Source organism: Rattus rattus, chromosome 14 (genome assembly GCF_011064425.1).
Source record: "Rattus rattus isolate New Zealand chromosome 14, Rrattus_CSIRO_v1, whole genome shotgun sequence".
In the NCBI taxonomy this organism is placed as follows: Eukaryota; Metazoa; Chordata; class Mammalia; order Rodentia; family Muridae; genus Rattus; species Rattus rattus.
Window position 1 is genome coordinate 81,583,611 of NC_046167.1, and position 23,564 is coordinate 81,607,174.

The 23,564-nt window shown below is 49.9% G+C and overlaps 2 protein-coding genes across 2 annotated transcripts in view; one reads left to right on the forward strand and one right to left on the reverse strand.

Annotated features, from left to right (window-relative positions):
- The first annotated feature begins 585 nt into the window (after positions 1-585).
- On the forward strand, positions 586-3,682 carry Il9 (interleukin 9). The gene is made up of 5 exons (XM_032885308.1): positions 586-722; positions 812-847; positions 931-963; positions 2,184-2,315; positions 3,463-3,682. The coding sequence occupies exons 1-5, from the start codon at positions 609-611 to the stop codon at positions 3,580-3,582; spliced, it is 435 nt and encodes a 144-aa protein (XP_032741199.1). The 5' UTR covers positions 586-608; the 3' UTR covers positions 3,583-3,682.
- An 8,971-nt stretch (positions 3,683-12,653) lies between these two features.
- Positions 12,654-23,564, reverse strand: part of Slc25a48 (solute carrier family 25 member 48) — a 37,453-nt gene continuing 26,542 nt past the window's right edge. Inside the window, exons 5-7 of the mRNA XM_032884804.1 lie at positions 20,164-20,406; positions 18,197-18,330; positions 12,654-12,813 (exon numbers count right to left, since the gene is read on the reverse strand). Coding sequence (XP_032740695.1) covers positions 12,691-12,813; positions 18,197-18,330; positions 20,164-20,406 — 500 coding nt within the window. The 3' untranslated portion in view covers positions 12,654-12,690. The remainder of the gene's footprint in view (positions 12,814-18,196; positions 18,331-20,163; positions 20,407-23,564) is intronic.

Below are 23,564 nucleotides of genomic sequence, written 5' to 3' on the forward strand. Positions count from 1 at the left end.
CCCCAGCATCCGTGAACTTACAGAGGACAGCCCCTCATATGCTCGCATAGAGTGACTCTCAGGGGTGTATGTGTGAGGTAGAATTTTTGTTCCTAGGCCTGACATACTGTGAGAATCTAGCAATCAAGTAAACTGAGGCTCCAATAGGCAGAGGAAAACCCCAGTGAGTGGAAGGTGAGCCTTGACTTCCCCTGGTATCCCCAGGGTGACCCCTTCATTACCATCCCTCTAACTCACCCTCTATCAGCACTTCTGCAAATGCGAAGGGGAAAACACAGACCTGGGCCTTCATGGAAAGTGTTTTCAACCTCACAACCAGAATTCCTGCCTTTAATGGGGTTTGGGCTAGATCTTTAACTTTTCCTTTGGTATTTCAGAACCCCACCATTTGAAAAGCATCTTTTCTGAGGAATGGTATTTCCTGGCATAAGACAGCCTTTGTCGAGTGACTCAGACTGATTTCTTTTCACTATCATTTGGCCCCAACTTACAGAGAAAAAGTGGGCACTGGGTATCAGTTTGATGTCAGGGTTTTTCCAGGTTTGAAGAGCTTTAAATACAGCTAGACTGGAAGATGCTGGCAGGCTGAGCTACAGACTCCTGTCAACATGTTTGTGACATACGTCCTTGCCTCTGCTTTGCTCTTTGGGTCTGTGCTGGGCCAGAGATGCAGCACCTCCTGGGGCATCCAACACACCTCTTACCTTATTGAAAACCTGAAGGTAGATTTTGGGGGGCTAGGAAGAGCCATTCGCTGGGGGATGGCAAAGGGGACGAAACTCACTGTGGGTTATCTCTTTGCCTACTGTAGGACGACCCATCATCAAAATGCAGCTGCAGTGCCAACGTGAGTGAATAACCTTAAGAACCTTGCAGACCTCTCTCAGTGTTCGCAGCCAGAATGCTCATGCTGTGCTTTCTCTCTTGCAGGTGACCAGCTGCTTGTGCCTCCCCATCCCATCCGTAAGTACAGTCGGGAAAGGTCACAGGTCATGGCTTATGCTTTGGAAAAAAAAAAAAAGAAGAAAGAACACAGTTTACTTGACATTCTAAACTCTAAATGTTTGTTTAAGTGGAACTGCTAGAGTATAGACCCCACCTTTAAAACTTTTATTTATAGATACACATTATACACACATCTATATGTCTAAGTTAGTGTCATACCCTTGAGACATCTGGATATTTTTTCAGAGTCTAAAATTTATTGACTATCTTCTGAGATAAATGGTCATGTACAAAATGGAAAAAAAATGAATATTGCTTGCTGATTCGTCTGCTGGTGAGTCCAGATTTGTGGAACAAACAAAATAGCAGCATCAGGCATGGCCTATCTAGAAGTCTCTCTCTCTCTCTCTCTCTCTCTCTCTCTCTCTCTCTCTCACACACACACACACACACACACACACACACACACACACCCCTCCTTTCTCTGGCATCTTCCTACTCTTTCCCCCTCCCCTTCTCCATCTCTTTCTCCTTCTCCATCCTCCTGCCGGTCTTCAGTGGCTGCTGAATGGTTCCAGCTGCCCTTTGGGAAGGCAATATCTAAGTGTGGTGCCTGTCAGTGAGGGGAAGGCAGGGAGGCTCTGGTGCTATTCTAACTCCTAGTTATGATGAGGGCGCAGTCACTCAGACCTGTAGTCACTGCAGGGCTCAGCCCCCCCAATTTGGACTGGGGAAAAGTTGGGTTTAAAACCCTGTGAAAGTCGGAAGCCCCAATTCTTTGGGGTCCTATGGCTAGGGAAGGGTCCGATCTATCCCCTCCTTTCTCAATGCAGGATTGTAGCTTGTGGGAAACATGAGCCCTGTGCGATGGCTTGTCCCATCAGCTGGCGTGGGAAAATGCTTTTCCTTTCCCAGGCTTTCAAACTCACAGCTACTGGACCTGGACAGGGCTGCCAGGCGCAAGGCAAGTGCAGCACGGCCTTGCTAGCACACCAGGCCCACATTTCCTGTGTGGAATCTCCTCTAGGAGCGTCCCTGGGAAATTGACCTCACCTCCAATTAATTAATTAAGATCATTTCCTAGGGTGGCAAGGAAGAGATCTAAAAACAGTAGCGCAAGTTTGAGTGGCATCGGTTAAATTAAGTTGTCCTTTAAAGTCCTGTTGGTGGTTCTTTCTGAAAGCAGTCCTAGGCAGGTTTTTAATAAATCCTCTTCATATGTCCTTGTTATTTGCCAGGATGATTGTACCACACCGTGCTTCCAGGAGGGAATGTCACAGGTGACCAATGCCACCCAGCAATCAAAATTCTCACCTTTTTTCTTTCGGGTGAAAAGGATAGTTGAAACCCTAAAGAGCAACAAGTGTCAGGTGAGTTTTGTATCTGCATGTGACACGTGATTTCTGAGTGCATGATGTCAGCAAATGGGGAGGGTCTTTGGGTCAGAGCCTGTAGCAGAGAAACTTGAGAGCAATGACTGTCTGCTCATCTCTAAGCAAAGGAGAAAGGATGGGAAAGTTAGCGTAGGTAGGCCCAGGCTGGAAGTGGGGCAGGTAAGAAATTAACCAGGAACAAAATCACTGGAGTAGGTCAGATGTGCTCTGGAGTCTGCAGCTCCCTTGGTTAAATGGAGACCGTTGACACCCAAGCGGCCAATTTCTTCTCTCTGCTTGTTGGATAATGAAAGAATTCACCTTATTGTAAGCAAAAGCTGGACTCTGAAGAGTCAGACTGTAGCTCATGCAGCAGTAAGTCATCCTAGAATTCACTTTACTAACCAAGGATGTGGTAGCCCCTAAGTCAGGGTTTTTGTTGGTTTGCTGAATGACTGAAAAGGTTTGTAGAATTAAAGACATCAAGGTCAAGATAAGTATTTCCACCTGCCCTATCCACTATCAGCATGTACCCTGGTTCCTGGGGCAGTGGCCAGCCACTGTCCTACTTCCCTATGCTTAGTGTTCATAGGAGAGCACCAGCTAAGTGCTATGGCTGGCCTGTCTAGACACAGGTATCTGTCCCCAGTGGCACCTGCCTGTCTATGTTACGGGTGCCATTACGCTGAGTACCAGCCTTAGAGGCCAGTTTCAGTGCTGTACACCAGCTCTATAAGGAGGGAAGCGATACTCAGGAAAGTCTTTTTTTCTGATGCTATTGTATTTAACAAGAGCCGAGGTTGGGACTTAAACATTGGTCTGTGTGAATCCAAAGTCTTACTCAGAACTTCCGTGTTACAATGTTACGTTGAAAGGACATGTGTGTGTGTGTGTGTGTGTGTGTGTGTGTGTACATAGATTCCTGGAATCGTGACCCCCCCAAATTAACACGTGCAGAGTCTTACCCAATGCTAGTTAGCCCAGGATTACCCTTCTTGTTTTCTTCCCATCTCACACCTCTCTCTCCCCTGACCATCAACTGGTCCCCAGGTTTGAGGGAAGGTGGTTCTAGGCTGCAGGGTGTACACTGCTGCAGAATGAGCTGGAGGTGCTCACCCTGTCCTGTCCACTTCTCTCCCTGCAGTTTTTCTCCTGTGAAAAGCCGTGCAACCAGACCACAGCAGGCGACACCGTGTCATTTCTGAAGAGTCTCCTGAAGACCTTCCAGAAGTCAGAGGTGCAAGTGCAGAGAAGCCGGCCGTGAAGACAGATACTATTTATTCTATTTATTGAATTTACAAAACCTTTTCTCCCTAATTGTTTTCATTGTTACAAGGAAGAAATAAACTAAGCTATTCTAGATTAGAACCTGTTTGTGTTCTTTTGTTTCACAGTTTCTTTCGGAATAAAGAGCCATTCCATGGGGAGGGAGAAATACAAGGGGTCTGGGGTGGGGCTTTCTCCCTGCCTATTCATCCTTGTTGCTCAGAGCACATAAAGCGTCCAACGTTCAAAGACTTGGTAATAAACAGTGCCATAAGCCTGAGCCCAGAACTGGAGGCTTGAGCCTTGACTGGTTTGGAGGCGAGCAGCTATGGGGGGCACAGCCTGAAAGACGACAGCAGCAAAGGCTAAGAACAGCATGAGGGACACAGGGCACCACCAAGTTCCCAAGGGTTTGCTCCTGTGAAGCAAACTGTGGCCCCAAAGCAGAAAGGACCATTGTTTGGTGAGTCCAAGGGCTGAGAAACTCCTCAGGAAGGTGAGCACGGAAGTTGGAGAGATGGCTCAGTGGTTAGGAGCACTTGCTGCTCTCACATAGGACTCAAGTTCAGTTCCCAACGCCTTTGTCAGGAGGCTCCCAACCATCTCTAACTTCAGCTCCAGGGGACCTGATACCTCTGCCTTCCAAGGGCACCTGCAGTCATGTGGACATGCCCACATACAGATCAACACACCTACACACAATTTTTAAAAAATAAACGTGGGCATGGTTTACATAAGGGTACAAAGGCAGCAGGTCTGGAGATGGGTCTCAGAGCAGGGCCCTTCAGGTGAGAGCTTGAAGCAGGAAAGTGTGAGATCAACGTGGCCTATTTACCTGGAACCTGCTCAGGGAGCGTCCACCATGTGCCAACCAACAAAATCCAACAGCGCAAGCCCCAGGAGGTCCTTGAATCACACCGCATGACTGGCAGACTGTGGATGCAGCCATTCCCCTCAGCCTAACACTCTACACGCCCCACCCCAATGCCCACTCCTGGTCTCTGTCCCACGATGCTCACAGCCTTCTAAGCATGCCTGCCTCCCTCTCCAGATCACACCCCAGCTCTCCAGGAACCAGCTCTGTTCACTCTTGTACTAGCACTGAGCTGGCCTGCAGCAGGTGCCGTGTGGATGTGGTCTGAATGGATGGTTGGTCTCCAGGGTGCAGGGGCACAACTGGAACTGAGTTGAGAATATGCATGTCTGGCAGATAGATTGGACCCAGAACATTCTGTGGGTGTCTCTGCAACACCCCTAGGCAGGTCAAGGGTTAGTTTATACTACCTGCCTATCCAGGATGGAAGACTTCAGGCCTTCCGTTTGGCCCCTTCAGCCTTGACTGATGGACAGGCAGACACAAGGTCAAAGACAGGGTGGGAGTCTTTGGCAGAGAAAATGGCCCTCTCCCCTTCCACCTGCTGATACAAGAGGGGTGGGGAGTGGGGGACAGAAGCCCTGGATTCTGTCTTCATGCATGAAGTTTCCAGAACTAGGCTCCTACACAGCGCCTTGAATAGGGAGGGTGTCTGAGTCTGTGTTGTACCTGATTCATGTCTAGTCTGTGGATCCCCCCAAATGTGGCATCTTGCCCCACCCCTTCCAAACCTACCATTCAAAGTGTGGCACACAGGAGATGCTGAGGGAGACACCCATTTGCAATCGTCATCAGATCAAACACTTACATTCTGCCTTGCTTCTGTTTGTACCAAGGGGCAGAACCCCCTTCAGTGGCTCAGGACTGACAGGAAGTAGACGCTGGTGTTTCGTTTCTATAAGCGTGAAAGTCGAAGCTTTCTAGGTTGGAGATGTTCCCAAGATCCTTCAGCTGGGGGAAACTTAAGAGCAGAGAGCCACTTCCAGCTGGTTCTGTTTGCCAAGCCATCCTTCTGCCTACCGTGCTCGGTTGCTCTCCTATCTGTGTAAGATTTCTACACTACTTCCTCTGACAGCCCGAGGGTCAAATGGGTTCACCACAGCCCCAGGGCACAGCCACTTATCCAGCAAGCAAAGGTCAGAAAGGGTTCAGATTTCAGGCTCTTTTGTCCTTTCAAAAGTTAATGCACAATTCACGTGCCACTCCTTACATAACACAAACAGCAGGCCCCGGGGCGAAAATTCTGTAATTAAACACATCAATATTCTGCCGCAGAACCCAAGAACATTCACACAGATAGGCCGGGGTTTACCGCCCAACGAGTCACAACAACCTTGAGTTGGCTGAGCTGTTTGGGTTTTGGGATGGAGATAAGGGGTTGGGGAACTGTGTGAACAAAACGGCTTTGCTCTGACTTGGGGCTCACTTACGTTCCCTCTGGCTCTGGGTCATCTCCAGGAGGAACAGAGGCGTCTGCAGCTCCCTGACTGGCTGGCTACATGGCAACCTGGGTGGTTTCCCCTCCATCTGGGTTTTCTGAGTCTGACTACTCACTGTGGTTTGCTGACTGCATTCATTCAGGATCTCAGGGAGGGGCGGATGCTGGTGGTTGGGGTGGTCTCGGAAGACAACACAAGCTACTGCTAGGGGGAGGGGCCAAGCAATAGAAACTGAGGCTTGGCTGCCACATCAAAACCACCTGCCAGCCTGGTGCTTTCCCTGGCCTGACTGTAAAGTTGAGTAAGAAAAGATTCACTCCTGTAGACACAGTTCAAGAATGGCACACCTGGGGTGAGGAGGGCACACCTGGGGTGAGGAGGGCACACCTGGGGTGAGGAGGGTACACCTGGGGTGAGGAGGGTACACCTGGGGTGAGGAGGACACACCTGGAGTGAGTAGGGCACACCTGGGGAGGTGGGCTCACCTGGGGTGAGGAGGCACACCTGGGGCGAGGAGGGCACACTGGAGTGAGGAGGGCACACCTGGGGTGAGGAGGGCACACCTGGGGTGAGGAGGGCACACCTGGGGTGAGGAGGGCACACCTGGGGTGAGGGGGAGACACCTGGGGTGAGGTGGGCACACCTGGGTGGAGGAGGGCACACCTGGGGTGAGGAGGGCACACCTGGGGTGAGGAGGGCACACCTGGGGTGAGGAGGGCACACCTGGGGTGAGGAGGACACACCTGGAGTGAGGTGGGCTCACCTGGGGTGAGGAGGGCACACCTGGGGTGAGGAGGGCACACCTGGGGTGAGGAGGGCACACTGGAGTGAGGAGGGCACACCTGGGGTGAGGAGGGGACAACCGGGGGGAAGAGGGGAAAACGGGGGGGGGGAGGGGCAAGCTGGGGGGAGGAGGGCACACCTGGGGTGAGGAGGGGGCACACCTGGGGCGAGGAGGGCACACCTGGGGAGGGAGGGCACACCTGGGGTGAGGAGGGCACACCTGGGGTAAGGAGGGCACACCTGGGGTGAGGAGGACACACCTGGAGTGAGGAGGGCACACCTGGGGTGAGGAGGGCACACCTGGGGTGAGAAGAGCTCACTGGAGCACTTGTTCCTCTTTCCTGGGCATCAGGCAGAAATAAGAGTGACTTGTAGGAGAGTGAGTTGGATCCTCACGTTGACCTCCTGAGGTACCCACTAACAGTTGTGTATACTTCTCAGTGCATAAATGAGAACTGAGGCCCAGAAGCACATTGTTCAAATGGATCAGATGCTACCCTGTGCAGGGGGCTAAGCCCCTGGGCAGATTTGTTACAGGAACCCAGAGAATACAGCAGGGTATCCCGGTCTCAGAATCTCAAGTCACCTCCAGGGGTAAAGGGGCCATCTCGAGTTGAACATTTCACTCAGAATGCCTAAATTTTCCCCAGAAGTGGCAAAATCACACCCGAGACCCACTCCTGGCTATTGGATAGAATGGGGCTTGGTGGGGGAAGGAGAAGTGGCGCGGGCTGGGGGGAGGGGAAGGACAGTTAAATTTAGGTAGAAAATGAAAACAGTTGCACCTGTGTCCCCAGCGCCCAAGGACACGGTTTGATGACTCAGCAACCATAATAAGCATGCAGGTGAGTGCAAATAGCGACCTGCTGTGGGGCTATGAAGGTAGAACTGACGCAGGAGCGCGGAACACCGATCTTTTAAGACTTGGGTTACCTAACCCAGTGGGCCCCTCCATGCCCAGGGGAATCAAGCCCAGTGGGCCCTCTCTATGCTCAGCCAGTGGCCAGAAGCCATACTTCTCTGGATGTACAGCTCCCTGGACTTCACAACTGAATCACGTGCTTCCGGAATCTTCTTTGACAACAGCTTATCAGAGAGGATTCTGGGAGTTAGAACCCGGACCAATAGCTCATCCTGTGTCCGGAGCATGCGAAGATCTATTCAGTTTCTGCATCTACCCCATTCCAAAGCATGCTTATGAAGACACAAACGAGCAGCTATGATGCTCAGGGTTTCACACGGTCCGGGCCCAGGGTACACAGACCCAGCCACCCTTTGTCAACCTCCGGACAAAAGCTAACAGCCCCGGATCAGAGAGGAAGACTGTGGTTTTTTACAGATGAGAACTGAAGCCCAAGCAGCAGAACGTGTCGAGATCATGCAGATAGGCACCGAGGTTGAAACCCAAGGGAAGGACCACACCCTGGGGCACCGAGAACAAAGATAGGGAGGGAAGTGCCCAGGACCCAAGCTCTCCCAGAACAGTCACCAGCTAGCAGGCACCCTCAGGATTTAGTTGACACTCTGCTGCCATCAAGTGGCGATTCTATGGCATATCAGCCAAACAGGCTTTTGAGAAATGTTTCCGGTCCTCAAAGCGACCGGCAAGACCAAAAACTAACTTCCAATGACTCTAAGATACCACCTTCCTCTCCACTCTCGTTTTCTCATGAGCACACGGGTTTTCCCAAGGACTGTACAGCACGTGATGTCACAGACAAGCAGAAGGGCTTCCAGCTGCCCCCTAGTCATTCGCTACAGAGGAGTGAACTCTCTGCCTAGCCAGGAGTGCACAATGGGAGATCCTGATTGGCCTCTGAAAATACCACTCCTCCAACCCAACTGTGCAGCCTAGGCAGGCACTAGTGCATGCCTGCTTGACACATCCTGGGATGGGATAGAGGAGGCATTCTGGGTCCATCCTGTAACATACCAGGAGCACAGCACCTCACCAAGTACCTGCCCGTGATGCTGAAGTGGGGGTTGGGCCAGCCTCTTCCTGTTAAGGAGTCTAGTAAACTAGCACGAAAGCTTTGCCGGAGCTCCTCCACTCTTCCCTTGAGTCGGTGCCTGCACACGGCAGGGGCTCAACACAGGTGACTAAGTGACCACAAGCCCATTGGCTCAGATCTACCCAAGGGACTTTGAGCTTCAAGAGCTGTGAAGGGTGGGCTTGGAGAGCATTCTGAGGAAGCGCCTGTGATCTAGACTGAAAATGGTCATGTCGGCCTCTAGGGGGCAGTTGTGATTTGGGGCAAACCAAGGAAGATCTTAAAACGTTTGTTTTTTACATGGCTGTGAAGACAGTTCCCTCACTGGGGTTTAAGACCACCCTGGACCACATTTCTGCTTGGCTGGTGGCGACTGCCCAGGTGACAATGTGAGGCAGGACTCTGAAGCCACATTCAGCAGTATGCTGAGAGGGGCTCTGGGGTGCAGTAGGCGTGGCTGCTGCAGGCGCAGAACCGGAAGTGACATCATGGACGCACGCCCCGGAAGAGCAAGGTTATCTCCTATGTGGCTCCCATAGGTGGTAAGGTAGAAGCACAAAGTCACACTGGGAAGCAGACTGCATTTTATTGGGATTTCCACGTAGAAGTCACGCCCACAGAACACCCGCCCCTGCGAGCTCTGGCTGCCATCTGCGGCTCACGCATGACACCAACACATGACCCGCTCAGGCTTGGGAGCGAATCTTTGGATTTTCCTCTCCTGTAGGTTCCTTTCCAGACACTGAACCCTCCCTTCCCACCTTGAGGACCACGAAGAAAATGACACATGCTAACCCCCTTAGTTCAGCTGGTTTCTTTCTGGGCAGCATCTCCAAAGACCTAAACTGAAGAGAGAGGAGGGTGACCAAGGTCTCTCAGAAGTCAGGTAGGGCGCTAAGTATACAGAAACAACCCTAAGGACTTTCTGTGCTTTTGATTGAGGAGTGCAAGTCTATGCTGGGTTTTCATCATCCGTGGGCACAGAATGTTTTTGCCTCTCTTTCTCAGGTTCTAACCCAGAGCTGAAAGAGATGATGGCTGCCTGACCCATGATTGGTCTGCTGTTTCCCACCAGCACTTGGACTCGGGAGAGAAAGTCTGCAGTCATGAAGGAAGTGACTCGAAGCTCGGGATGATGGCTGTGTCCCACCTGGCACCGGACGGAGACGGCTGGGTCTTCCTACTCTCCAGTAATGCACCCTTGCTGGCTCTACGGGCGCTGTCAATCGCAGCCTGCAGCGGGGTGAGGCCTGCTCAGATTACGGTGGCGCAGAGAGGAGAGAGGGTGCATAAAGAATGCTCTTTTTGAGTTGTGGCCAGCAGGATCTAGGCTTGGATAAACTCACATAGAGATGGGTCTTGTGCCACAGTTGGTCAGGGAGGCCGTCTGGGATCGTTTGCTCAAACGAGGTGTCACGGGAAGAACGCATCTCCTTTCTTTGGTTATGAAGAGCCTTGTAAACAGAAAGTAGGCTCCCAGGTCTGGAGTACACACACCAGGTCAGAGGATAGAACACTCTGTTCTAGGAGGGTTCTGGTACCAGGATCCTGAAAGGGAAGGGACTGATGACTCGAGACTCACGGGGAAACCTGAGGATCGCTTACGAGTGACTGCGACCTTCTTCAAGCCATCCCCATGACAAAAATAACCGCCCCACAGGGTTCTCACCGAGTTTCACCTCTCTGCTGTGAGAACCACAGAAGGAAACAAAACTAGGGGCAGATGGGAAGGAAGGTGCCGCCTCCCCAAGCCTCTAGGGAACTGCGCCCTCCATGCCAGGCATATATTTGGAAAGGATTTTTATTGACCCTTGTGCCTGGGCCTCTGGAGACAGTCCCCATACCACCATTTCTTAGAGCCTGCTGTGAATGTTCCAGGGTCATCTGAGATACACTGTCTCCTCCATTTGGGGGACTGGATGAGAAGGCTGGCATTGTTGTTCACGTCTTCAGAGAGTTCATGACTCTGCCACATAGACTGTGGCCTGCTCCAAACCTTTGTAAATTAAAACCCAGGCTTGCTAGAGGACCTGGGGTCCATGGTTCCTGGTTAGAGCAGGATATTAAACACCTTGTTCCAGACAATGTTGCTGGGGTCACTCCTTCCCAACTGAGGTAGCGTCTTCCTATTCCCCAACCCCATTACTGCCCTTAGAGGGATTTTTTTTGGTTTGTTTTTTGGTTTTTTCCTAAGGAGACGTGTTTCCCAGCCCTTTGCAAGAGAAAAGACATTCAGAAAGCAAAGTTCCGGCGGGCTCAGCTACAGCTCTCAGATGCCACGAGTTGGCTCTCTGGTAACTTCCCCCAGCCTCCTTAAAGAGCCAGCGGCCAAGAGCGGCCTAGTACGACAGCTAGGACAAGTGCCCAGTCACTCCGGGATCTGAGGTCTGTGTTCCGAAGCCATTTTGTAGCTGAAGAGTTAACCACGGGACGTGAACATGGTTCTGGGCCATTAGGCAGGATGGCGGTGGCTGTGCTGTACAAAGCCGGCTCTGGATTTCAGGCTGCAGCTGGACCTTATGGTGAACACAGGGATTCTTGCTTTGCTCTTCCTGTTGTTTCTGTGTTTTCCTACAATACAAACATACATTGGCTTTGTTACGGGATTTAAAACATTGACCTTTTTCCCCCTGTTGAAGGAGATGCTTTGGGGAGGGGGGGGGCAAGGCAGGGAATGTCTGGGCACAGCGTCAGGAATGAAACTGTGGTCCTGCTCAGCCCTGCCTTGTCCCAGACTTCATCCAAAACCAAGGGTGCTCCAGCGAGAGCTTTAATTTTGCAAAACGTGTTACTACTCCCTTTTAATTTTATATAAAGAGGGCAAAGAGCCGGGGAAGCTGTGAGTGCTGGAGTCCTAGTGCAAGGCCACAGAGGTTTATTTATTTAAGGTCAGCTTCTAGGTCCCCTGTGGTCAGCCTGGCTGACGGCCCTCTGTGCTTGCAACTAGGACCTGGCGTGTTGTGCTGCACTTCCCAGCAGCCCCTGGGGCATGGGGTTGGAAGGCAGTACTCAGGCCTCTAGGCTTCCCTGATGGTGGCCTTCCTTCTTGGTAGAATTGGTTATCACAGAGGCAGAGTAACAGGCTTTCTGCCTGATATGAAAGTCCAGTGACTGATCCTTCCATCTTCTGAGCTTGGCCAGGGACAAGTCTGAGCCCAGGAAGGAGCAGCAGCAGGAGGGAGGGGCAGCATCGCCATCAGGAAAAGGGTAGAGAGTGGAGACCTACTGTGTGGGGACATCCACTGGGAAGAACAGAGGGCAACCAAGGCAGCTAGGGGGCCTGTAGTGGGCAGACCACATCTCGGCGAAGAAATCAAGCTGCCTTCCTGGAGGAGGAGACCTACGAGTAGCCTTGGGGGACAAACAGCTAGTGACACCAAAACCAAGACAGAGTTGGCTCAAGGCACCATGGGAACACACAGATGGGGTGGGGGTGAAGGGAGAAGGAGAAGGGGGTGTTCAGGATGAGGGGAGGCTAGCTGGAGGATGGGGTGGCAACATGGACTGACTCCCAAGAACTGCTGAGAGCATCTGAACAAGATGTTGGCTGTGCAGAGCTATACTGATCCTTCCCTGTGAGAAAGGAAAAGGAAGACCTGTGTTGTAAGTGGCCTGTCCTTCAGAGTAAATCAGGCTTAGTCAGAAGTGGGGAGACAGCCTTGTGTAGGCACGGGGTGGCATGGGGTCAGTGTCCGCAGATCAGACATCACTATAATAAAGAAAGAAGCTAAACACACTTCTCTCCAAGGTTTGGAAGCTGCGAAGGGGACCCAGAGCAGGCGCACTGGCTGTGAAAACGCCGTTGAGTTAGACCCAGCTTAGTCACTGGGGTCCCACACACCATGTCAACCATGGTTACGTCAGAATGGCAACATGCAGGTGAGAGGGCAGGCCTCTTCACTCCTAGACTTACCACAGGGGACAGAGGGGTACTTTAGAAAGCTCATGATGGTTTGACCAGGAAGAATAGAGGTCCAGCTTCAACCCTGGCTAGGAAGAAAGCACACTGACCTGATCGCTCATTTGTTTCTCACAGTGTGGTCGCCACGGAGTGCCTTCAGTGAGAGCTCATACCCGAGGAACATGGCTGCACTCATGGGGAAGCCCCGCACAGCATTCACAGTGATGCCCCTGAAAAAGACCTTTGTGGGGTAGGGGTGGGGTGTTACTCCAGGGTTGACCCTCCAAGCGCCAACCCACGTTCTTGGCAACACTGCTTCTGAGGGAGATGATTGCAAGTGCAGGGGAGCCCAGTGCTGGCCTGACCGGAACCCAAAGATCTGAATGTGGAAAGACGCTGGCGTGTTTCCAACCCACGACACCTGCGATGTCGCTTGTTGTCATAGGCTCTGAGGTGCATCCACAGACGGCTTCAGCAAACTGAGGTCCAAGCAGGTCTATACTGGTATGTCTATATGCACTTATATTTGTTATGTCTCTGTGTGTGTGTCTCTGTCTCTGTCTCTGTTTGTCTGTCTCTCTCTGTCTCTGTCTCTTTGTCTCTGTCTCTTTGTCTCTGTCTGTCTCTCTGTGTCTCTGTCTCTTTGTCTCTGTCTCTCTCTGTCTCTGTCTCTTTGTCTCTGTCTCTCTCTGTCTCTGTCTCTGTCTCTGTCTCTTTGTCTCTGTCTCTCTCTGTCTCTGTCTTTCTCTGTCTCTGTTGCTCTCTCTTCCTTCTTCCTTCCTTCCTCCCTCTTCCCTCCCCCAGGGTTCTGGAAGCTGATAAAAAGCACCCAGACACACATAATGATGGTGACAGGTGCTTCCTGAAAGATCCCCAAAGGGGTAGAGGACAGATCAAGGACAATGCTTAAGATCATAGGCATGCATAAGGTGACACTGTGGGTAGGTGACAACATCTTTATAGGCATGGATAAGGTCACAGCACAGATAGGTGACAGCATCTCTAATTATAGATTGTAGAGAGAATCTTGCACTGTGCAGAAGCATCACCTGTCAATAAAATGCCATTGGCCTATTAGCATAGTCAGGAAATAGGGAGGTGGAAGTTCCGGTACTGAGAGAGGATTCTGGGAGACAGTCAGGGCAGGAGATTCGCCCCAAACTCTGGGGAGGAGACAGATACATGAAACTGAGAAGAAAGTACCAATTCATGTGGCACACTTAGAATCAACTGGATTACTGAGATATGCACTATGCAGGGAACAGAGCCAAAGCTACTGGACTAAGCACATATTTATCTATCAGAAGCCTTGGAATCATTACTTTGGGCAACAACGTGGACAAGTGGAAAAACACGAGGGTTACAAGTGTATTTAACTACAATAGTGGCAGCACTGGGCTGCTAAAGGGTGTTCTAGAGAACAACCCAGTCAACACTTAATAAAGCCTTTCCTAGTGCCCATTGATCCAGAGGGCACCCAGTGACTGCTCAACACCTGGTCTGGATGGAGTAGCTGCTAGCCCCTGCGTCTGTCGTGACCAATCACATGTGTTTGATCTTCTATCCCTAAGTATTGCCCTGCCCCCTGAGTTCCTTGTGCCCTGCATCTTTCTGCTTCGTGCCAGGTAGACTCAGAGAAACATGGGCAACTGATAGCCTCTTAGATAAGCCTAGTTGGGAACAATGGCAATATTGCCAGGCAATGACAGGAACAGAGAGGGGTCTTTGGAACCTGCCTCTTAAGGCCTTCTCTGACAACTGCATGCTCAAAAGGCAAACCCTACCCAAAGCAAGATCGGAGGGCTGTCAGGATATGAACTGAACCTTCACAGAACCATTTCAAAGTTCAAGACACAGAGTGACTCATTTTCAGAAAGAGGCAAAGGTCGTGTATGTGACCAGGTCTGGGGGACACTGGCAGCCATAGGATACAGCTTGGCCTAGGAGAAGGGTTGATGGAACACATCCTGGAGTCACTCAGGCAGACCCACATGGGATGTGGGTAATATCGGCACTCCTTCCTAAATGCCTAACCATCTTGGAATTCCTCAGGCTCACTCAGAGTGATTGAGGAATAGCAAGGAACTGAGTCCAGCTCCAAGGGGAAAATTCCATGCTGGTGCCAAGACTCCCTGTAACCTTGGCTTGACTCTACTCCAAGGCAGTACCAAGTGGGCCCAGCCCTAGAGCATAGCTTGCTTCATAAAACAACATTCAAGACGTCAGGGCCAAGATACTCCTCACGAAGCCTCCATGGCTACCTGCTACTGGGACATGTCTATACTCTTGCACCAGTCTTGTATGCTAAATGTCTGTCCCATCTACCTCTTTAGGCCACCTCTGGTCTCCTCTGCTTTGAATGTTCTCCAGACCTGCTTATAGCCTCTGTCTATCCAATCATGGCCACCCCAGAGACAACGGCACCTTCCTAATCACAGGATGTTCCTCATGGACTAGGACTCAGTAGACCGTGACAGGGTAAGGAACACAGTCTGTGGGTGTGGTTTCCCCTGGTCTTGGCACTCATGGTGTTCTCAGTCCTGAGTAGACCTTCTATAACTGCTTGTTAAGTGAGTCTCTGAAAGATGAGGAAGTGAATGGATGACAAGGATGAGTGAGTGAATGGATGACAAGGATGAGCAGGTGAATGGACGAGAAAGTGAATGGATGACAAGCATGAGTAAGTGTATGAATGAATGACGAAGATGAACAAGTGAGTGGGTGAGAAGGATGAGCAAGTGAATGGATGACCAAAGAACAGCCAGTGCTGAGGGAATCCAGGCGGTGGTAGCTCTGAGTGTTTGAGTAGGGTTAGGACCTCAGACCCCTAAGGGTCAGGACCACCAGGCAAATGACCCTGGCCCCTCATGAAGCTTGACTACCACAAATTCTCCTCACCAGCCATGCTCCAGCCTCACCACATCACTAGGAACCCACGGCTCAACTTCAGCCTCCTCGGTTCAGGGAATAAAGTCTTCCTTCAGGAGACAGCTCATATGGCCCAAGACAACCCTTGGAGTGGGCAGAGAATGGGACCAAAGTATCAGATATTACTTTGGTTGTAGCTTAGTGGTTGGTTCCTAAACTATGGGCTTTGAGATATGAAGACCAGATCACCTGGTTGCATGAGTCCTTTATGAATCCTTAACTAATAACCCCTGAAGCTTAACAGTCCTAAAGTTCCAGTCAGTGAATGGCTCAATTTCTAGTCACCTGTGTGCTTTAGAAGCCCCATCAGTATATTTAACCCACAGGTTTATTCTTCCAGCTGGCAATTACTACCCAGGAGGCCTTGAAACTACAGACAGGGGCTCAGGGCTACATTTGCTTCTCACATTGCCAACACATGCAGGTGAGAGCTTCTAGCACAGTGGTTCTCAATCTTTCTAATCCTTTAATACAGTTCCTCATGTTGTAGTGACCCTCCAATCATAAAATTATTTTCATTGCTACTTTATAACTGTAATTTTGCTACTGTTATAAACCACAATGTAAATTTCTGATATGCGTGACATCTGATAGGTGACCCCTGTGAAAGGGTCAGTCAACCCCCAAAGGGGTTGTGACCTACAAGTTGAGAACCACTGACTTATCTATGGTCATCCCAGGGAGTACAGTCTGGGGAGTTTTTAGAAGAATTCAGCAACCTGACCTGTCCACAGACTATAAAGCTAAATATAGACAGCAGAGGGCTCTGGTATGTGTGTGCACACACACACACACACACACACACACACACACACACAGAGAGAGAGAGAGAGAGAGAGAGAGAGAGAGAGAGAGAGAGAGAGCAGCAAAAATAAAGACAGCTCTAGTAGCCAAGAAATGCTCAACTAACATAGGGTAAGCAACAATATAAACCACAGGAAACCATAGGAAAGACAAGTTCCCAAGTTCAACTGGCCCTCACTTCCATGCACAAAACTGCAATGTCCAGTGTTTGCAGACCACTGGGGCAGCACCACAGAAGATATGTAGGACTATTGCACACAGAGGTGATAAAAGACAGGCTCCATAAGAGAGCTTTGGAAAAGAATAAGTGACAGAAAGGAACAGATGAAGAAAGGAGAGCTAGAAGAGAATCCATCGTGTCCAACACAGCGAACCAGCAAAACCCCCATGACTAATGAGGGAAACACAAAAGAACAGGCAATAAGCCAACCAATCAGAAAAATAACAAGAAGATGACGTGTCATTAAGCTCCTCTCAATATTAGCCTTAAATGTAAATGCCATCAACCCATGAACATAGAGATTCAGACTGTCTGACTGAACTAAAAGATCAGCCCAGCTGTATGTTGTCTGCAAGAAACACACCCGACACCCAGAGTCTAAAGGTGGAGTACAAACACTAGCTGGCATAGAATGGAAGATAAAAATCAGCTGATGTAGCTGTTCTGACATCTGATAAAGTAGATAAGACACCAAACCAAAACTGGAAGGGCTGAGGTCACTGCATTATGAAGGAAGGGAATAGTTCATCAAGAAGACATTGCAATTGTAAATACAGATGCACCATATGGTACACAATCTCTAAACAGGAAATTACAAAGTCATGCAGATTTTGATAGTGGGTAATTTAAGTAGCCCACTCTCAGCTAAAGATGGACCACCAACCTAAAAGTAAACAAACAAAAACCCTCCACCTTAAATTACAAGATAGATTCAATGGATTTAACAGATATCAATGATCCAACAGACACAAAATATATATTCTTCTAAAGAGCCTGAGGAACCTTCTCTAAAAGAAAAGGAAGACACACCACCAAATTCACCCTACAGAAGCAGCACGGCCCTGATACCAGCAGTGGCTAAAGACAACCAGGAAGAAATTATAGACATAAAAATTCTCTATAAAACTCTTGCAAACTTAAAGAACAAGATGAGGTCATACACCACGACCAGGATGGCTTCATTCCAGGGACGGCTTGATTCAACACATGTGGACAGACAGAAATCACATGACCATCTCAACAGATCCAGGAAAGGCCTTTGACAAAGTTTAACATCCCTTCATGATAACAGCCGTGAAGTCTTCCTTAGAGGAAACTGGGAAAAGGAGCACACGTCAGCACACTAAAGGGTATATATGACAAGCCTGTAGCCAATCGCATCAAATCGGAGGAAACTGAGGACGTTTCTCTGAAATCTACAAGGAGACAAGGGTGTCCACTCTCTCCTCTCCTGTTCAATGCAGCACTTGAAGTCTTCGCTGAAGTAATATGAGAAAAGAGGAAATAAAAAGAACACAAATAGAAAAGAGAAAGAGGTCAAGTCGTCCCTATTTGCAGATTAGCATGATCTTAAAAACCTAAGTACTTTATCCCAAAACTTGATCCATATTTTCAAACAAAATATCAGGGTACAAAATCAACGTACAAAATCCAGTAACATTTTCATATATTAATAATAAACTTGCTGATAAAGAAATCAGGATGTGGGGGGTGAGGAAGTCCCATCCACAACTGCCTCATAAAACATGAAACACTGAGGAATAAATGTAACCAAGGACAGGCTGGTAACCTCCAGCACCTGCTCTCCCAGTCCCCTCCTCCAGCCTCACCACCAAAGGTCTAAACCCTCTGCCAGGCTGCTGCTGACCCAGGGCGGCTGTGTGGAGCTTACCTTAAAGCCTTCTTGCTGGTAACTCTGGGAGATGCAGTCCAGGACTCCCCTGTATTTGTTTAAATAGACCCCATCAGCTTGGATTCGGCTTTTCACGACATCCATCGGTGTTGCTGTCCCCCAGGAAATTGCCCCTGCGTAGTCAGGGAAACCAAGCGTGTCAGGGCTGGCTGTCTTGGGTCTTCAAGGCCTAGCTTCTTGAGGATGCTGTACTCCAATGCCCCCTGCTCCCCTTCCCCATCCCTGCCCCTTAAGTGGTCAGGGAAGTAGGCCCGCCAGGACTTCTGATCCCTTCTCTCCAACCACTCATGGACCTAGCAGAATCCTCCCACGCCTCCTCTGGAAACGGGGCAGCAGTGCTGTGTTTATGAGGCCTGGGAGAGCCTGGGAGCAGGAGACTGGACCATGGCGGCTCTCACACAGCTACATTATCAGCGTGTGGCTAGCAACTGCTTCACAGGACACCGTGGTCTCCCAAGCAGGCAGAGAGCAAAGGTGAGACCTGTGACCAAAGGCTTGCCTGTGGCTGGGTTTAATTTGAGTCTAGGGGAGCTGAACGAAGCCTGTCTATCACAAAGACTGATCGCTGGGGAAGGGCCAGAGTGGGAAGATGGGGCATGGGCTTTTTCTGAGTAAAATCTACTAAGTCTGTGGCATGAAACTGAGAGATCATGTAAAGGGGTCATCCTCGTTAGATCAGCCTCAAAAAATTCCAGTTTGAGCATTTGTGCGACTTTAAAGGATTGGGGAAATTGGGGTGGTTTGTTTTTGTTTGTTTTTTGTTTTCTGTTTTGGGGTTTTTTATTTTATTTTATTTTATTTATTTATTTTTGCTTTTTGTTGTTGTTTTGTTTTGTTTTTTACTAACACAGGAATTGGCACATTCTTGGCTGGGGAGAGACAACGATGCAATATCAAAGCCCAGGGCACTTGGCTTGCTAGGTTTTGGAGCTGCTGCCTGGCAGCTCTCCAAGGAGACTTCAGCACACCCTGGCCCCTCTGCCCGTGCAGGCCTCCAACGCCCTAGCTTTTTGCCCTGGCCTCTGACTGGGTGTTCACTCTTTTTTCTTTGCCAGGGCCCCTGGCTACTTCTCCACATGTGCCTGGGATACTTATCCCTCAGTTACAGTGAGAATGTCACAAACTAAGGTTAGCAAGCCCTTGGCACATGTTCTCCACACAAATGAGTGCAGATGGAACTTGGGGGGCTCTCCCTGGGAATGGCTCCAAGGATGAGCCTCAGACATGCAGGGGCCATGAGCAGACCACTATTGTTTGGCTGAGGCATGGGCTTTGTGTACGTTTGCTATGAGCTTAGAACATAGATAGCTTGGAGGAAGAGAAGGGGGAGAAAGAGGAGGAGGAGGAAGAGGAGGGGGAGGAAGAGGAGGGGGAGGAAGAGGAAGATGCCTGAGAGGCAGTAGAGAGCCACATCAAAGTGTGCAAAGCACTTAGTGCACACGGATGTCCCTCTGAGTGAACTGGGGTTGTGGTGCAGCATAGGAGGTAACAAAATGAGCAAGTGTGGCTAGCCTTATATTTTTGTGACTGCCGTGCCCCTAGGTATCTCAGGGCAGTGTGGAGACTGGCTCCCCCTCCCATACCTAACGAAGCCCGACATTTAGTGAAAGTGACAACAGTTTCTCCCAATGCTCAGCAATGCCTGCCACAGAGAACATGCTAGAATGCACCCATTGCCTCAGAGTCCAGCAAATTCACACAGGGATTCTCACAGCCCTGGAGGGAAGGACACGAGAGGTCAAAGGGTCATTCTCTTCACTAGGTGTGGCCCAGGGTCAGTGAAAGGAAGGCCCTGCATATCTGGCTGGATGAGGCCTGTCTCCTCAGGACTGGGAAGGTTGTGGTGGCCTCTTCTGTGCTCTACTGTTGCTGTGGCAGGCCCAGAACCCAAGGATGGGGCTTCCACAGGCAGGGGGCAGGGGATGGAGGGAAGTGGAGGTGCTTACCAGCAATGCCTCCTGCCAGCCACACTCCGTAGGGGCTGGGCCCCGTGCAGGCCTCAGGTGTGATCCAGTCGCTTAGGAACACATAGGGAATAAAGTAGAAGCAATATCCTGGGATGTCCCTTAACAGCATGGCGCTGGCTCCCCGGTACAGTCCTGTCAGGCCCTCTGTCCGCACAATGGTTGCAAAGCAGTGCACTGGTCCCTGGTACGCTGCCACCGCCCTGGACTTCAATCCATGGCTGGCTGAAAAGACAGGAGAGAGAAGGTGCCAAGTGACCAGGCAGGTAAGAGACTGGCCAGCCCCTGGCACCACAGCTGGTGTGGCCCATTGACAGTTCCTACTCACATGGCTCGTTCATGTTTACCACGCTGTCTGTCACCCTTGGCAACTTACACCAGAATGCCGAGGCTCCAGGAAGGAGCCCTGGCAACCTGTATACCAGGCTGGAGACAATACAAGCTCAAGTTGCCCTGGGATTCTTGGAGCCTTCTGGTCAACCTTCACTGTGCATTTCTAAGTGGCTGTGGTTGAAGACTGCCTGGGATCATTGAAGACAGTCAAATCAGGCTCTCTCTTGATGGGGGACTGACAGTCTTTCTTATTCTATCTATCTATCTATCTATCTATCTATCTATCTATCTATCTATCTATCTATCTATCTATCATCTATCTATCTATCATCTATCTATCTACCTCTGTCTCCCCAACACAGTGTGTGTGTGTGTGTGTGTGTGTGTGTGTGTGTGTGTGTGTGTGTGTGTGTGTGTGTGTGTGAGTGACAGGGGTGGGGGGAGAGGAAGAGAGAGGATGAGAATGAGAATGTACCCAGTGTGATAAATTAAAACTTTATTTGAAATCAGTCTGTCATGGATGCAAACCCTCCTCCCCCACTTAGCAAATGTCGGCATTTTCTGCTCTTGTTTTCAAATTCTTAAAAGACAAGGCAGGTAACATGCCAAGTCCTTGGTGTGGCGACTGGAATAGTGTGGGGTTCAGTAAGTTAGCCCATGGTCATTGATGGGGGTCCACTGACTGGTTAGAGGATGGGCATGACCTGACCCATGCCAGCTCTGACTTTGGCTGTGCCCTAAAACAGCTGTAAGGCAGCATCAATGACCCTCAACGTCAAGGGCCCTGGGTTCTATCTCCTTTTGTAACAGGCCCCAGATCTTAGCACAACCTGACACCATGATGGAAAAGCCATTCAGGCTGCAAAACTCAGCACGTAGGCAGCACCGCCTGCCAAAATGAAAACAAAGACCCAATCCATCAAAGTCCACAGCTTTGGGGAAGTTCTTACATGTATTAACCTTGATGTTTGTCATCGATAGTTCTGCTTCTGGCTGACTGTTCTCGTTAGCTGAAGCATGTCAACCCAAGAGAAGGGTTTTGTGCTTAAAGTCTCACCCTGAGAAAGGCTCGGGCTTCAGGAATCTCCTAAACACCGAGTGTAGTCACCAGAGGCTAATAAAGACTTCCTGTTGGCTTAAACCCATGCCTAAGCAGTCTTCTCTGGTGGATCCCCCATGACACTTTCAGGCTTGGGGGTTTATGCTGTCTGGCTGTGGTCTGCTCTCTCTTAGCATGTCTAAGGGTATAGAGAATAGCAGACCCTTACTTGCTCTGCCAGCCGATCCTCCCAGAGGCTACCCATCATCCTCCCTTGTGGCTCATGATCAGAAAAGCCTTCATATACAGACCCAGTGGAGCTCAGTGTTACTCCTGAAGAGCCCTACTAACATGATGTGTTCAGGATGGATTTTGAGACCCAGTCACAACCACAACACTGTCGGAGCCTGGATTCAACCCCTGATCCCGGCATCTGATTGGGTCTTATTGCACACTGTAGACAGGAAGCGACCTACCATCCTGGGAGCTCTCTCCCAAGTCAACATTCTCATCTCTCTCCTGCGAGCATTCAACCTCATGGGCTGTGCAGTTGGGGTTAGAGCAAAGGATGCCGACTTTAACTCACCCTCAGATATCCTTAAGAACGAGGGGAGGCTACACTGGCCTGAGAAACCTGTCTGAGCAAACTCCTGTGAATGCATTTCTCCCTGTGTGGAGGAAGGAAGTTGGAGGGGGTGAGTAAAGACCACCTTGGGGTGCTATGAGAAAGAGCAGACATTGTGGCCCTTGAGAGGCCCCAAGAGATCGTTCTTTCCCCCAAACTATGACAACATCACAGTGTTATCGTGGGACTTTTGCCTGAGACCAAACAGGTGTCGCTGTCTGGCTGTGGAAACACTGGCTGGGTATGCCCTTCTCTAGGCAAGGTTGGCCCTGACCCAGGAGTCAAGGCTCCTCTAAATCAGCTTCCACAGGGTGGCTCTCCGGAGTTACTGATTGAAAGGCGGTGTCCAGATAATGATCTGCTAGTTTGGCAGATCAGCCAGCTAGCCCTGTCTGTCAGTAAACCCTTCCAGTTACCCTCTTTCCTCCCCTGAGTTAGCAATAAGAAAATCCTCTTCGTCTCCTAAGCGCTATAACACAAGCAGTGGTTATTGGTTTATAATACTCATTTGTGGCTATTAAAGCAATATATGAGCCAGTAAAACATAGACCACACTAGAAGTTATGACAGGAGTGAAGACAACCACCAGATGCTGACACACCAACCCAAACTCCAACTATGAACACTTGCCGACTTGGCAGTACTGTAACAAAATACCCGAGGTAATTAACCTCTGAAAAGGTTTACTTTGTCTCAAAGTGTGGGGATGGGGGTGGGGGTCTCTCAATGACTTGTTAGCCTCACGGTTCGAGACCTGTAGCAAGGCGGTAAGTGCATCGCAGTTACATAAGACAACTTCACACAAGTATGTGACATCCTTTGAGCATGCCAGCCCCGTGCCCTGCTGCCTGCCCCTCTCACCTCTCCACTCCATTTTCCCTTACTCAGCCTTACTTCCTGCATGCCATGCTTGATTGTATGCACCTGTATAAAGTAGGAGAGCCACAATGGAGAGAAAACATGGAATCTTTTTTTTTCCTGAAACTGACTTAATTTACTTACTAGATTATATCCAGTTGATTCAACTGTCCTGTAAACGACATAACTTTATTCTTTGCAGCTCAAACTATTCTACTGCATACCCAACCACACTTCCTTTGTGTACCCTGCTGTGACCACCTGGGCTGACCCGGAAGCTCAGCCACGGCGGCCATGTTACAATAAGCACTGGTGTGCCGGTGGTCCTGTCAGGTGTTCACTTAGTGCTCTGGGCAAACACCCAGGAGTGGTTCAGCTGCCTGGCTTTTAGTTTGTGAGAAACCTCCACAGTGATTTCCACAGTGGTTAGGCTAATTTATGTTTCTATCGAAAACCAACATCTTCTCCAGCCTTTCTTTTTGTTTTGTTTTGTTTCTTTTTGTTTCCCTTGTTTGGTTGGTTTTTTGA

Coding starts and splice junctions, on each gene's coding strand:
- Il9 (XM_032885308.1), top strand. CDS start 609: ATGTTTGTGACATACGTCCTTGCCTCTGCTTTGCTCTTTGGGTCTGTG. Junction 964..2,183: donor TGTGCCTCCCCATCCCATCC/GTAAGTACAGTC, acceptor GTTATTTGCCAG/GATGATTGTACCACACCGTG. Junction 2,316..3,462: donor TAAAGAGCAACAAGTGTCAG/GTGAGTTTTGTA, acceptor CTCTCCCTGCAG/TTTTTCTCCTGTGAAAAGCC.